The 17,067-nt window shown below is 35.5% G+C and overlaps 2 protein-coding genes across 7 annotated transcripts in view; both read right to left on the minus strand.

Moving 5' to 3' along the window:
• Positions 1–15,861, minus strand: part of LOC127838847 (uncharacterized) — a 19,393-nt gene extending 3,532 nt beyond the window's left edge. Inside the window, exons 1-2 of one of the 5 annotated variants that reach the window (XM_052366850.1) lie at positions 14,539–15,332; positions 339–1,187 (exon numbers count right to left, since the gene is read on the minus strand). In XM_052366850.1, the coding sequence (XP_052222810.1) occupies positions 339–609 (271 nt within the window). In that variant the 5' untranslated portion in view covers positions 610–1,187; positions 14,539–15,332. Of the gene's footprint in view, positions 1–338; positions 1,188–1,902; positions 1,992–2,467; positions 2,807–9,344; positions 13,410–14,538 lie in introns of those variants that run through there. The other 4 variants (XM_052366849.1, XM_052366851.1, XM_052366852.1 and 1 more) reach the window with 4 other exon arrangements.
• The window catches only part of LOC127838840 (uncharacterized), a 134,603-nt gene that overhangs the window by 104,785 nt on the left and 12,751 nt on the right, over positions 1–17,067 (minus strand). The window lies entirely within an intron of this gene.

Genomic DNA, 17,067 nt, shown 5'->3' on the forward strand with positions numbered 1-17,067 from the left:
AATTCATTCTGCAAATGTGTATCGCTGGAATTATCACCTACCTACCTTTGCAGTTCAAAAGGTAATGATAACAATTCATAACGACAGGTATATGCACTTCTTTTACATGTTATGTTATTTGAAATGGCATATTTTTTAATTTAAGCATCTGCCTTTATTTCTTAACTTAGGAAATAAACACTGAAAACCACTTGAACTGCAAACATAGTTTTATTCAAATGACAGGTAACGCATCTGAAAACCACTTGAACTGCAAACATAGTTTTATTTAAATGACAGGTAACGTATTTGATAAACGTCTGGAAGGTTATCTGTTGAATTTCAAAATTTCAAGTTACCTTTATTTCTAAAGACTTCTTGCACTGCATGTAAAGTTTGTTCCAGTATCCCATTATGCAGTTTTATAGCTTCACTGTCATCCCTAGAAATCCAAGACACAGAGCGTTCAGTACAGTCCACAAAGATGGAATCCAACGTAAGAGTCTTGAACCAGAGTCCCGGTTCCACTCGATGCTCGAAATAGGAGCCGATATTGGGAAGGAAGCACCTCTCGAGGTAGATTTCATCCGAACGTTTGACGTCTGGTCCTCGTGCGATGTACAGGAGCATGTCTCCTCATGGGCAGAACGCTGTTCATAAGTCCGCGGACTTGTTCGTTGTAGAACTGAGCAATAATCCTCAAAATGGTGGCTCTCTGAATTAGTACAAGATGGTTTGTGCGAAATTAACAGCATTACTCGAATATGACACTTTTCAGTGTATTGGACCGACGGGTTTTATTAGAACTAAGCGCTTTTCCGTATGTTGAATGGATAATATGACACATTTCAGTGTATTAGAGCGACGGGTTTTATTAAAACTAAGCGCTTTTCCGTATGATGGATGGAGAATATGACACCTTTCAGTGTATTGGAGCGACGGGTTTTATTAGAACTAAGCGTTTTTCCGTATGTTGGATGGATAAGTGTTTATGAAATAATGCAACAATCACCAAAATGCCCGCTGTCAGAATATTTGCAGGAGGGGCGAAAATTTTATATTAGCGTCACTCCTCCTTAAGGCTGCATTTAGGGGATTGGCGAGATGCGCGTTTCCGGACTTTGTAGTTGACGCCTTTCAGATACATTGTGGCCTGGTGTTACAGATATGAGAACCATTTCTTGATATGGAGGGGTTTCCAATATTGTCTGAAAATATCAATTATGTCTCATTATTATATAATATAATATGGGCTGTAATGGTCAAAACGTACAAATAGCCTTACAGAGCAGTACAGAGCCTAACAAGTATTCTGGCTTAATAGGGCCTTTACACAGATTTTCGTATGTATTGAAGTTTGTCATTCTTTATATTGATAAATATTAACATTGGATCTAAAAAGCTCCAGTAAAAAACAAGAAAACAATTAAAGAAAGAAACAAGTAATCCTCAACTGGGCTCGAACCACTGACCCCTGGAGTAAAAGTCTAACGCTTAGACCACTCGGTCATCCGTGTTCATACAATGAGTGATGTATTTTATACTTTATATAAGCAATCCTCGTTGTATCCCAAAATATAGCGACAACAATAGAAATCTCCATATTATTCAATCGTTTCGCGTTGCAACGCTTTATAAGTTTCAGGTTTTTAAATCGTCAAAAGCTGCATAAAGTTGATATTTTAGAGCATGGTAAATATTCAGTATTACTGTTTCCTCACACATATTATGACTACAACGAAAATTTGCGAATCTAAAACATTTTTGGTCAATTTACCATAACGTGAAAAGGCTCCTTTAAGCTATTTAGTTACCATTATATTTGGGCAATATTGTCTCAAACGATTGAAGCCCTATATTACAAGTAACGTCATATTGGCGTTAAATAACCCATTAACAATTATACAGGCTTATTTTACATACCGAACTAATGACCCATCAATCCAATCTCTTATATTGAAAAAACAACAACAACAACAACAATACAATACATGCATATGTAAGAGAATCACATGCGTACATGATACTATTGAATTCATATCAGCCCAGCCCCTGATATAAAATGTAACACGGACGGAAACGAAAATATGTTGGTAAAAAGGAAACGTTCAATTGTTATTTTCATGTTCAAACAGTTCATTATATATTAAGCTGCTTACAAAGTTTCAACTTGATACACGCCCGTAAGAGTTTTTCATATTTTACATTTAGACATACTACACGCACATCTTAATGCTTCAGAAGTCATTGACGATACAAGCACATCTTAATTCTTCAGAAGTCATTGGCGATACAACTGACTGAGTTTAATGAACTGTTACATGGAAATCTGAGAAACATTTTATTTAAAATACCATAAATAACAAGAGCTCACCATTTTGCTTTTTTTTCAAACTAAATCCTTTTTAATGTGACAGGGACGTACTAGCATAGAGAAATCTCGGTAATCAACAAATCCCCCCAAAATTTACCGAATGTAAAATACTACCTCATGTCTCGAAAGCAGTAAAGCAACAGTTTCTGATGAATCCTTGCGTAACGAATACACGATTAGCATCTCAATCTTTGCAGCGTTAACATACGAATATGATATAAATCATAAACACCTTTATTCGACTACAAATATGTCAGTAGTGCACACATTCGCCATTGAAAACTCACGGACGAATTCTTCGCGTGCTAGATTTTATCTCATATCTCCGTTTCGCTTGATAATTACTTCCGAAGTTAAATTACATTCCGCAGTTAGAAACCAATACCACACGTTTACACCGAAATAAGCCGACAATGCAAAATAAAAAAATGCAACCATGACAACCATTGATGTTCAATTCTTCATAAATGCATTTCAACATTTAATTTCCTTTGATATGACATGTTTAGTGCATCAGAACTACTAACCACAAGTACGGTAATACACTTTGTATTATCTGTTTTTCTTATTCCTTTTACATGGTATACATTTTCAATTAATTTAATGCATTGAATTAGCCTCATTAACCCAGCTTTATATTCGATACTTATTCAATTTGGGTTCAAATACCTGTATACCAAATTTGCGATTTAAAGTATGTATTTAATTAGAAAAAGACGCAATCAACCATTTAACCCACTTATGCCTAGCGTCTAGAAAAAATGCATTGGTAAACACCTAGACCCAGATGAGACGCCGCATGATGGGGCGTCTCATCAGGGTCTTTGCTGTTTGCTTAAAGGAATTTCTGTAAGAAATATTCTAAATATAGAAATAAATATACTAGACATCCCTATTTTTGGAAATAAATTGATCCAATTTAGAAGGATGGGAGAGTCCACTAGGCATAAATGGGTTAATAATGAAATAAATACGTTGCTCACTCTCTCAAATGACTTTAGCATAGGAGATTGCGTGACGTATGCAAGACACGTGCCCCTACCTTAAAGGGACCTTTTCACAGATTTTGGCATGTATTGAAGTTTGTCATAAAATGTTTTATATTGATACATGTAAACATTGGATCTAAAAAGCTCCATTAAAAAAACAAGAATAAAATTAAAGAAAGAAAAAAAGAATCCTCAACTTGGCTCGAACCCCCTGTGGTGTAAAGTCAATTGCTTACACCACTCGGCCATACGTGCTCATACAATGAGTGATGTATTTTATCCTTTAAATAAGCAGTTTTCGCAGTATCACAAATATAACGGCAACAACAAAACTCTCCAAATTTTTCAAGCGTTTCGCGTTGCAACGCGTTATAATTTTCAGGGATTTTAATCGTCAAAAGATGCATATAATGGATATTATAGAGCATGATAACTGTTCAGTATTACTGTTTTCTTACAAATATCATAACAACAACGAAATTTGCGAATCTGAAACATTTTTTTAATTTTGTCAATTCACCAAAACGTGAAAAGGTCTCTTTAATGGACAAATTAAGATAAAAAGGTCACATATAGGCATGATGCCGCTTGTTTACACAGTTACTTCGTCATTGATCAGACACCAGATACGTTGTCAAAAAGGTTTGCAATGTGGAGACATTTTATCGAACGCAAATTCTCTAAAAACGTCTTAAAGGGACCGTCCAACAGTCCAAAGCGTCGTTCGACGCGAATCGATATTTTGGGGAACTACGAGGATTGCTTATATAGCTAAAAAATATCTTTACATTTGACGTGAGTGTGGATGGTCGAGTTGTAATGTCGGGAGACATTTTACTCCATAACTCCATGACTCTATTGGTCAGTGGTTCGAGCCCTGTGGAGGTTAACGTTTTTTCTTCTTTTTTAAATTTGTATTCTTATTTTTTTTACTGGAGATTTTTAGTTCAAATGTTTAAATTTATCAATATAAAGCATTTTAAGCAGTTAATGACAAGCTTTAATACATGCCAAAATCTGTTGGACAGTCCCTTAGGTCAAATTGACCATGAAGGTACTAGTAAATTTTCACATATTAGCAACATAGAGACTGCAGACTGTAACTTCATCATTAATCCGACGGTTAAAAAAGAATAACTTAGCACAAATATTCTTTATTATATGACAAAATGCCGCGTACAAATCGTTGGTCCCTAGCTCAATGAACAATGTCATACTTAAAGGTAAGTGACCCTCATATTGTTACAATCCATGACAGTAACTCTGTCAGTCGGCCGCTAGTTGACACGCCTATCATGACCACTATTGTACGGAGAACACTGCCTGTCAAAGGTCAAAGTCACACTGGTAATCGCAAGTCACCGTGGCGTAGTGATTGAACCTTATGCTTTCAAGCTAAACACTATATGTAAAACTGTAAATTTTACTAATTACAATATGAATGGCCTTATTGGCTCGGACGACATAATGCGATGGGTATCAAGCTACACTAGCTATTTTGTGTTATCAAATATGCAGTGTTTTCACCAGGACACTATCCACCAAATAACCCTTTTAGCGTTAACCAAATTCATACTTTGAATAATAAATATACAAATAAATGTCTTAGAAGTATATAAATGAATGTTGGGCAAGTTCGTTTTGCTAAAAAATAGACCTTTCTACGTGTCACTATTCGTTTACTCAACGAGTTCTCACTTTCACAAATTCCTTCGCTTCTTAGGAATTCTTCGTACAAGGACTTGTTTGTATAGCATTTCAAAAGTTCAGGCTCTCATTTTATCAATTGTAAAACCGCTCAAATATACATGTGAACCGTTTGTTTTAAATAAAATAATACAGTATATTACTTGAAATCTAAGCAATATTCTCAGTGGCATAAGCGATTGGACTTTTCTTGATATTACTTTTTAATATTCAAATAAGATTTTGCTAGTCCAGCCTCTGTCAGCGAAATCTTGATTTTCGCCACTGGCGTATTAGCGTACCATTCATGTTGTAATTTCTTATATTTTATCAGGTTATGCAAGCTTTCCATTGACCTATAGCAATGACTCGAGCTTTAATACTATTTCATGTTTAGCGTAGTGTTGTATGTATTGTCCTATATTGCACACACAATTGGCCACTTGTCCTTAATAAACGACAATGCGCTGTATATGCCTAAGTCGCAAATAAACTATCTGTTCTGTTTTGAATTAAAAGAGTAATTGACTATAACATCAATTTCGCTCCTGATAATTTTTTTCTGGAGTCTATCATTTCTATACTTATATTTTTCGTTTTACTATACTAAACGATATTCTTATAGCCAATAATCATTTAACCATGGAAAAATAATTCGCATATATTAATGTTTTATTCTTAATAATGCTAGCATTGTCAACCAAAATATTTCATTACAATAAGCGCCTTTTTTCAGTTAATCTTAAAATTAATCAACTGTGTTTTTATGAAAAACCGATTACACGTTTGAATTAGAATTGTTTCAATCAGGGACTGTTATAAATGTTAAAAACTGTCTGCGTCACATGTTAGCGATCTCTAAAAGCTAGCTTTTTTTTTCACTAGTTCTGATAAGGCGCGGTAGACCTTTGCTTGAATGCTTGATGTATAATTTGCATAGCATTATTAACACACACACTATTAATTCCTTCATTAGTTAAAATTTATTTAATTCGATGCACAATGGCCCGCTTTGAGTGCCAACATGAATATGGGAGACAATTTTGCAACTATTATCTGATTTTTTTTTAAAGAGTTGTCTTCCATAAAAAATGTTTAACAAGCAAAGGTCTACCGCGCCTAATCAGAACTAATGAAAAAATGTCAATTTGAGAATCAGTGAGCATGTTCCTTTAAGCAAAAGAAAGCACGCATTAAAGCTCGAGATACACGTGTTAAATTCGATAAATAACAGGAATATGTATTTAAACTTTTATTAAAAAAGGATTCTTCAACAAACATGTATAATTAGTATAACATTATGTGCGTTCTGTTTTAGGTTGACTCGACACGATTTTATGTAGTACAAATCGCGAAATGTTCAATTAGGAAGTAAGCAGCAAATCTCCGAAATTCATTCTGAACTGATTGAGTGGTGAGCCAACAAAAAAGAAAAAAACTCACGCCACATTTGTGCATGATGACGCAGCCAAATACAAATAGTTTTTTGTCATGTCTTAACCTTTTTACGTCGCTATATTTTAAGGAAATGATATAAGTATGATTAAAACGAAAAAACAAAAAAACAAAACAACTCAACACCAAACAAAAAAGCCTAACAAAAACAGAACAACAATGTTTGTCAATAATTTCAGTTTATACACATATTTATTAACATTCTATGCGAGCCTGGGTCTTAGGAAATACAAATATAAAGACCGCGCCGTTATGCTACACTGGCTTTCTGTCATGATATTTTATAGATATATACATGAAGATATACATTTTATAGAACCATATAAACACTCTATGCTTAGATTCATCCATTGACAATCAGGGACATATCACTTTACCCAACATTAAAGACCTCCTGGACCTTTTCGTTTTTGAGAAGGAATAAAACGCCCCTTCCTGTTTACGTGATTGTTTATAGTGCAAGCACATTTCAAATATCTCGTATCGTAAATATTTGTAAATACATATCTGACATATCATAGGCTTACATGAGAAAAAAAGCTTATTAGGTTAGTAGTAAAACATGATATCAGTAGTTAAATAGTGGGTGAAGATAACAACATCCAGCCTTCCTCTTTGGGAGAGAACTTTAAAACGTGATAGCATATATCACATAGATATACATATTTGTATACATAAGCGTAGCTCTTAAGGATTTCAACGAATGGACGGATATCCGATTACATGGATAGTTATCGGATATATCGTTTAGCATGCATGCTTATGTCATGGTATTCACGTATATGATTAAACCTAGTCACCTCTGGTCAACTGGTTTGTTGTATAACAATGCGCACGTTTGTATCCAATGCTCGGTGGATTTTGTATTATATTGTAGTATTTCTTTTGACCTTGCAGTCAAGGTTAACCCATGAAAGTGCAAGCTCTTATTTCAAATGGGGTACTTTGGTTTTTGCGGAAGAGACAGCAAGCAGAAAAGACAGTATTGAGATACAAGAAATCCGGGTGCGATACCCTAGCTCTTTGCGAATAGATCCCTTAGTTCTTTTACGTGCTCAGTGTATAGCACCGATACACTCGAGAATTACTTGGGTTTCATACCAGTACATCTCTAGTTGGGTGGGAAACACTTGAAGCATTTCTGAAATTTCCAGTGGCCCGGCAAAGGATTGAACCGGGGACCTCTGGAATGGTAGACCAGAGTGTTACCACTCGACTACCACACCACCTATATATCATGCGACCTAATGTCACGTTCGTAGCGTGTAGGTCTCCATGAAAATTCATGGCATTTGCTATGAGTTTCGACCTCATTCCAATGATGGGTTTCGTCGGTGATGAACTTAAAAGCACATTGTTCCAATAAGACTGATGCAGCATTTTTTGCCGAACATAGAATCTCGCAATGTATTACCTACAACGGCAGTAGTTAAGTTTTCCCCACCTGTTGCACATTTTTGTTTGACCCATTTGTTCCTAGTGGACTCTCCCATCCTTCTAAATTTGATCAGTTTATTTCCAAAATTAGGGATGTCTAATATATTTATTTCTATATTTAGAATATTTCTTACAGAAATTCCTATAAGCAAACAGCGCAGACCCTGATGAGACGCCGCATTATGCATCTGGGTCTACGCTCTTTACCAAGGCCTTTTTTCTAGACGCTAGGCATGAATGGGTTAACAGTCAGCCAGTGCTTGCCATTCTGTCGTACTGTAGACAGAAACAGTACAACACATTCCCAATGAAATGTAACTTGGTTGGAAGAAATGAAACAAGAAACAACTTGTTGTCTAAATCCAAATATCATAACAGGTTAACAGTTTGTTTCCATTTACTAAAATAAGTCTATATTATATTGATATCTCTTGCTATTTTGTCGGATTTGTCTATAACAGGCTGTCACCCTCACTTTGTGCATATAACTTTGACTTGAATGCCAGCGGAACGAAAGCCGCGATGTAAGTATTTGTGAACTTTTGCTTTGAGCAATTCGCAATAATGATATGTAATAGAATTGATTTGAGAAAAGTGTTCAACCACACCCCGGATTTCTAAATGGATCGTATGCTTTGGTATGTAATGTATGCTCAGTATAATGAAAACGCAAGCGCTACATACAATGGGACAGGCACTTCAGTCTGTAAATCAGCAACAACTTGCACCGCAGTCTGGGTCAAAGAAAGAATAAACCACTTGAAACACATACTATATGCATCCATAACAACGGAAGTGATTCAATTGTTCGTATATTACGAGTCGAAAGCCACTTGCTCTGGTTTTGCCCTACACATCAAAACGGTTTTAAGCACGTTTAACACCGGTGCCCTGTAACAATCGACTAAGGTAACTTTTTTTAAACGCCGAATGCATATTTTTACAAGTTAATGGAGTCAACAATTTCATTCAGCAACAGTCATTCTCAAACGTGATATTTTTACTCTAGAAGAGCTTAAGGTTGTCCTTATAAGGATATAATAAACGTGTAAAGAATCGTTTTCAAAGTTGTTTGATCATGGTGACTAAACTGCCATTCATCAATTAGATTATTAATGTTTATCAATTTGAAAGGAAGAGAGCAAGTTTGTCACCGATGAATAACAGACTTCTTGCTGAATTTATCGTGCTTTCCGGGCAAATATTTCTAATCAGTTATTTAAATTGGTCGTACCACGAACAAATGAACACAAACCGAAAGTATGGAACATGTATGCCGATAGCTTATTAATAGTAACAAACAACACTGCCCATTGCAAATAAGACGATACGTCATCCCGTCAGCCCCCCAATTTTTCTTTTTTTTCAACATTTTTCTCTGAACTACTGTAGAAAAGTAAAATTTTCAACACAAAACTTTCGAATTCCTGATGAAATGGATTTTCATTTTATTTTTATTTCAAACATGTGTATTGTATAAATTCAATAATTGATGAATATTGCATTTCAGTCAAAATCGAATGTAAAAATGTATATGTTATGAAACAGATTTATGATAATTACAACATTTCGGACAAAAAATACGGGAAACAACGAAAAATTATAGCAATTTCCTATGACAATAATTAGATTTTTTCATGAAAAATATTGTTTATGGTCTGTTTAAGTAAGGGCAAAGGGGTCATACGTAAACATACGGGACACCAACAAATAATCGAATAATAGCTATTTGCTATTCTAATAGCTGTTCCTTACTTTGGATACTTTTCGTGTTTTCATATTTAATACAGTGCGCGTCACTCATCGCCCATTATTGCCAATATTTTGAATATAATTTTTATGAAATATTATACAGTATTTAATGTGTTATATTCCAAGTTTTTACATAATCAGGCGATAAAGAATCGAGGTATTATTAAAAATGATAGTATTACGTTAGAACTGTTTTGAGTAAACGTATTGAGTGAATGTAATTTGTAGGCTGAGCATAAAGTCATTTACCGACGCAATTTTTTTATATTTTTAAAAAACTTTGACATAAGTAACGTTATAAGATGATTTTAAAATATAAAAAATATTACCATGGAAACCAACATAATTAAAAAATTCGTTAACGACAAAGGTTAAAAACACGTACAAAAACGAGCTAATTAAAGGGGCCTTTTCACAGATTTTGGCATTTTTTAACTTATTCATTAAATGCTTTATATTGATAAATGTAAACATTGGATCGTAAAAGCTCCAGTAAAAAATCAAGAATAAAATTAAAAAAAGGAAAAGAACATTGCCCGGAGCAGGTTTCGAACCAGTGACCCCTGGAGTCCTGTCAGAGTCCTGAAGTAAAAACGCTTTAGCCTACTGAGCTATTTCGCCGAGAACACATACTTGCCGTATTTTATACCTTATATAAGCAATCTTCGTAGTTTCACAAAATTTAACGACAAAAACAGAACTCTCCAAATTATTCAATCGTTTCGCGTTGCAACGCTTTATAATTTTTAGGTTTTAAAATCGTCAAAAGATGCATATAATGGCTTTATTAGACCATGGTAAATGTTCAGTATTACTGTTTCTTCACAAATATCATAACTAAAACGAAAATTTGCGAATCTGAAACAACTTTTTTCAATTTTGTCAATTTACCAAAGCGTGAAAAGATCCCTTTAATGATTATATGAGAAAACAATGACAACAGGTTTCTATGGATAAAAAAGGTCCCACATGGCTCTGCGCCGCTCACATACGTCAAATTAATAATACATGTACCTGGTTTGTTAACTATTGATAGCATATAATGACGACGCACAACAGATGGTGACTAACCAGATAAGCTCCGTTTTGAGTACTTTAAGATCTGATGAGCTACCGTAATTACTCTATGTTTTCGGACACTTAAAAATAATTATTTGTGTTCGTGTCCGAAAACTTAGATACGAAAAATATTCACAATATACAGGTGGCCGAAAACTTAGAGTCGAAAATTGAAGGGTCCGACAATAGCGTCAATTGAATCAACGATTACCTGTAATAGCACGCGCTTGTAAAATACAATGCCGTATAGTATAAATTACAGTTATATAATATATTAACAGAAACTGAATTATCGTGGACAAAATAAACTGCTTAAGTAACAACGTCCACTAACTAAATAGACAAAGGTAAATATGTCAAATATTCAGCAGTTAAAAATGTTCCAAAAACTCATATTATATCCTGTGCAATGTATCAACTGGGTACTTTATCCGCTTAAAGGCACTTATTAATGTAAAGTACGTTTAGTACATCACATTACAAAAAACCCTATGATTTTGGGGTTTTATTCAGCAGCTGTTGCTCAAAGAGGTACTGATAAGCCACGCTGATGGTGACAAGAGAATAGTCGTGGGCGTTTCCCTGCATGAACTGGGGACTGAGGTGAATAAGAAGATTCAGGTGCGCATATAACTGTAGGAACTTTTGTGGTTCAAGCTTTCGCAAAAGGAGAATCAGAACATCTAGCAAGTCATCGGCACAAAGATCTGTCGTTGTAGTCTGGTGTTTGGAAATCTGCTCCTCGATACATTTGACTGCTCTTGTAAAGGTACGTAATTTGCTGAAATATGAAACTGCCACTTGCTCCTCGTCAACTATCTCGTAAAAATGCTTGAAGATCGTGTAAAATTCCCTTCTCAATAAATCCAATTCATTAACATATGTATGCGTTTCTAAACAGTCGTTTTCCGATAACGCCGCGTATTCTTCCCCACGAGCACAACCGTTATTAGGAACGCCATTTGAACTTGCAATCGATGGTTCCAAATACTGAGACATAATTTCGTCTGTTTGAGGCCCACAAACACATCTTTCTTGTTCCGCCTCCTTCATTGAAACGTCTAAAATTCTGATTAACGACTGAACTAGATCTTCGTGTTGTGCACACTGTAATTTTGCGTCAGTGGTATCTTCTGTCGGCTTTGCCATGCGCCTTGTATTGCCTTTCTCCCCAGCAGCTATTTCATCTTCATCATCGTCGTCATCATAATCTAAAGAGGAACACGTGAATTTTCGTAAAATTTCCTCCTCTAAATTACCCACTGATACAGAATTTCTTTTCAACCAGTCTGCCAAACTAAAGCATTGAGCTTTGTAGCTTTGTTCGTACACATCACACATGTCCCGCATTAACTCATCCGCAAGGTTTTGCTCGTAGCACACGTAAACTTTATTCACGAAATTGTTTTGCTGGCTGTGAGGAAACTCTTTGGAAATTTCTTCGGCCATTTCCATTATATGATTGCTGATATCTTTGCAAATACGTTGGCAGTCAGTTTTGGATATGCTACCCATTGACCAAATTGAGGAGAAACTTTGTTTTCTCTTTTCAACGCCAATTATCTCAGGAGACGGTTTACAAGATCCGTTCCTAGATTTTGAGGCACGTCTATCGACGCTAGAATTCCCAGTCCTTGTAATTAACTCCTCCATCGATTTGGTTAACGGTTCAAGAAATGATGGTCGTCCTGCAAATAACTCTTTGTCCTTTCCCAAACGCCGACACTGATCTTTAATTCGTTCACAAAACGTGGCATACTTTGATTTCAGGCTTACTTTGTTCAATACATCTTTCACTTGCTCATCCAGAGTCGTCCAGTCTTTTGGCAACTTACTTGCACGAGAATCAAAGAAATCGGTTTCATTTTCAAATGCACTTTTCTTAATGTTGAAACCATACGACTTACCGTCTGAGTCAACTTCTTGTATAGTTAACAAAACTGCTTCCCGGACACTTGAGATCTTGATTTTTGAATAAATTAAATCTCTTATGGATCCATTTAACTTATCTATAGACTTAGTTTCATTCATGTAAGCACTATGTTCATCCGATAGTCTGCTTATCTGGCGTCGAAATTTCCTCTTGACGTGACTTCTACCGAGCACATTTTTTATTTCTTCTCGCGCTATAATAGACCTGTTTACGGCTTTCACGACAATTTCTCGTTCTGACCTAGCTTTACTCAACACATGAATGTCCGTTTCGTTTGCCGAATCTCTTAATTGTTGGATTTCTTTTTGTTTTACTTCTAAATACTCATTCCATAAGATTATGTCTTTACATATGTGTTTCAACAATATTTGCAGAAAGTCGTCGTTTAGAGTCGAAACATACTTCTGGCTATCAAACTGTCCAGTTTTAAGAATCTGTTCTCTTCTTCTTCTAAGCGCTTTTTCCGAATTCCTTTTCGTTTCATCGGTGTGCTCAATTCTTTTTTCAACATGGACGTGATACATCTCGATTTCAGTTTTTGCCTTCAGAAGCACATGGCGGTGTTTTAAAAGGAACCGAATGTCAGGCAAAACAAAAACGTGTATTAATTTCAATATTTCTTCACATATAATCATGTCTTCGTTGTCAACACACCGCAAATGAATAACAATATTTCGACTTGTTTCAAACAAATCATCAACGTTTGGATCGAAGTCGTAGAAATGCCCATCTCCAAATGTATAATCTGAAAACGCAAAAGTTGTGTTACGTACTACACCATTACAAGGAATTTAAACAAGAGACTTGGCAAGTTTCGTATTGGTTTGGCCACATGTTATTTTTTAAAGCTGACATTGATGAGGCGTTTGAACAAGCATTGCCAAGTGTGAGTAAGCTATCATAAAAACAAGTATTTTTAAACAAGCAAAGGTGTTGTCACAAGCTACACAATAAAGTGGAATTTCAACACAGGACTGTGCAAGTTTCGCTTTGATGTGACCACAATATATTTTTATGTCCCCCACCACTATAGTGGGAGACATATTTTTTTGCCCTGTCTGTTGGTCTGTTGGTTTGTTTGCCCAAACTTTAATATTTTGTCATAACCTTTGCAATATTGAAGATGGGAACTTCATATTTGGCATGCATGTGTATCTCGTGGAGCTGCACATTTTGAGTGGTGAAAGGTTAAGGTCAAGGTCTTCCTTCAAGGTCAAAGGTAAAAAAATCAAAGCGGCGCAGAAGGTACATAGTGTTTCTGACAAACACATTTCTTGTTTAAGTTGACTTTGTTGAAGCTGTTGACATCAAATTGCCCCATTTGGGTTAGATATCATAAGAACAATACTCAAGGTAAAATTGACAAAAACTTTGGTTTAGATTGGTCGTTTAGTAAATGTCGATGACGAACAATAATTGACGGACAAATGTCACCATAAGCACGCTGTGCTCATGTATGCTAACCCATTTAAATTCATCGCAAGGGAACGAGCAAGATGAAAGCATTTGAACGGACCGGGAAGAGTCAACATGGCAGCTTACATAAGCTGGGTTGTTTCGGGGCGTATTTTGAGTATAAGCATAATTGCTAGTACGTTAAGTGGTCATGCTCCTGTTGTAAAAATCCCCCGGAACGTCTTAGATGCATTTATGAGAATATACAATACCTTATCTATCTAAATTTTTGTTTACAATGAATGACAAAACATATACGGCGGGCTTTTGTAATTGCGGTTTTAGCGTTTTCATTTTACAAACTGTACGCATATGCTTACATGTGTAAGCCCAGATACGATCCTGATGAATATGTACAAACGTACAAACAAACGAGCTGACTGACTGATTCTTGAAACAGAAAAATAACAGTTATTTACCTTTATCACTAAAGAATTCTGCCACAACCTCAAGTGTCAACGCCGCTGGTTCCAGAGAATGAAGTGCGCGCGCATTCTCATCACTGTCGCAGCTACAGTGTATGGCCCTGTGATCACAGTCTATGAAGATAGAGTCGAGAATGAGAACCTTGTACCAGAGGGCGGGCTCGATCCTCGCCTCCACATACTGGCCCACGGTAGGCCGAAGGCAGTCCTTTAGGGTCACTATTGGAGCACGGACAATGCGACCCTCACTCCTTAAGTATAGATACATTTGTGTACCTTGCCACTTTTCTCCTTTTTAAACCAACAATAATTCTGATCTCATTATTATGCCTCTGGGTATGTAATCTTCCTTTTTTCTACTACTTTCGTTTTATTTTTTATTTTCGTTTTCGAAAATCTCACTGTTTAATGCTGCTTTTATTTTATTGTAAATGTACAATGCATATGTTCACATGTAATCACAACTGTGATAAAATCATCAAACTTTAGAATTTATCTTCTATTTTGTCCCACAGCAAAAAAATCCATTGTGATTGAACAGTGAGCGTTGACAATCGCACTTCAACCTCAAGTTTCAGTTATTGATATCCGAAGAGATAGTGAAAATCAACTATTATATATTTCATGACACGGAAGTTAATTTTGGAATGATTGTTCTTCGATGAGTCCGAAGTTTTACTAAATCAAAGGGCTATAATTTCAAATATAAAACATAAACAATTTCAAATCATGGCATCCCGAACATATATCAAAAAAAGCTTTCTGTTAATAAAACATCGATATTTTCAAAAGCCTTCACATAAATATTCACAAACAATAGCATTTTAAAGGGGCAAATAAGGAATTATATTTAACCAAAATATAATTGTATTTAAACAATAACTTATATAATTGTTGCTTCACATGTAGGGCTCTGCGTTTAATCGTAAACACTCAATCAAGTATTGATGATTATACTGGTCAAAAATTGTCCCGACGGCACTTTTTGCGGGAAAAAAGTTGTCTGCTAAAAAGTAAAATGGTAAAGAATGTACATGTACATGAAAATTCGCTATACGCATTATTAAAAACAAACATGGTATTGTTTATAAATTCACCAGCAAGTTAACGATATTTGTATGATTGAGTTTGAATCGTATTGAAGGCTAGTGTCGAAAGAAATTGTTTGCGTTTTTATACTTATGCGAAATACTGTCGATATGCCTCTTACTCGTCGATTTATTTCAAATCCAGAGTAGTCGTTATAAATTGTAAAGTGTTCATTGATTTCTGATATCAACGGGCTACTCACCATACAATCCCGATCAGAAGATTTGGCCACTTAATAATTTGGATTTTAGCCAAAACGAGAGTGCATAACTGCAAAAAAAAATCGTGGGTGTAAATTATTCCTTATATTTCATCAACGCATTTATAGGAGGAATGTGTGTACACACACAAAGCAAAATGCGTATTTTGACAGAAGTTAAGGGGCTGTCCATAAAGAATGTCACGCTCCAGGTGGGGGAGGGGGTGTAAGAAAGTGTGACAGTTTGTGACATGGGGAAGGGGTGGGGTCTATGGAAGGGAAAGACCGCCAATAGTATTCATCACCAAAAATGTTGCACGTGTTGAATGTTCAGCTCATTTGTTTAACAGAGAATTTTAAAAATGCAACATTTTAATATCTGTTGTGTACAAATGTGAAGTGTAAAATGTTGTATGTTCCGATTCTACAAAATGTTTAAATGTTTAAAAACAAACATGTAACTTCTTAAACTACAGATCTGAAAATGAAGATAATGCATATATAAAGCACAGGTACTGGGCGCGTGGCCAAGTCACTTTAACAATATCAATATGTCATAAAACAACAGGTTTCATCATTTTGACCACACAAACAAATCAATAAAAAATCTGATATATTATATATTAATTAAAAGAAAACTATGTTCGAAAGTGTGAGTTTGTGACGTACTTCACGGGGTGGGGTGGGGGGTCCAAGATTTTGTGACAGTCTGTGACAGGGGGGAGGGGGGTTAAAAAGTGTAAAAAAAACAGCTTGACATACTGTATGGACGGCCCCTGAAGCAATGTTCATAAAACGCAGTTTAACGTCTGCTGCTCTTAAGTTGCAAGCATTAAAAAGATTGTAAAATAAATGATTAACTTATGGAATGAACGAAGTATTGTCTTTATGATCAGCTTAAACGACAACAGCCTTATAAATAAGTGGATACGTATACGTCTGACTCTGAGATTTGGTTGACATTGTGTTTATCCATTTAAAAAGATATGACTTAAAAGACTTAACGGCGCTTTTTGATTGAAAATTCCGTAGGCATATTCGAATATTATGACTTAATTTACTTTACGACGAGGTATGGTTGACAAAGTGTTTGCCATTCAGTAAGCTTTTTCTTTCATTGACCGTAAAACGAGATTTAGTAAACAAGGGTTGTTTGTAAAACATGCATGCCCCCCTATATGGGCTATAAGTTGTAGTAGCAGCCATTGTGTGAATACGTTTTTTGTGGTGGTGGT

This window comes from Dreissena polymorpha, chromosome 7 (assembly GCF_020536995.1).
Source record: "Dreissena polymorpha isolate Duluth1 chromosome 7, UMN_Dpol_1.0, whole genome shotgun sequence".
NCBI lineage: Eukaryota > Metazoa > Mollusca > Bivalvia > Myida > Dreissenidae > Dreissena > Dreissena polymorpha.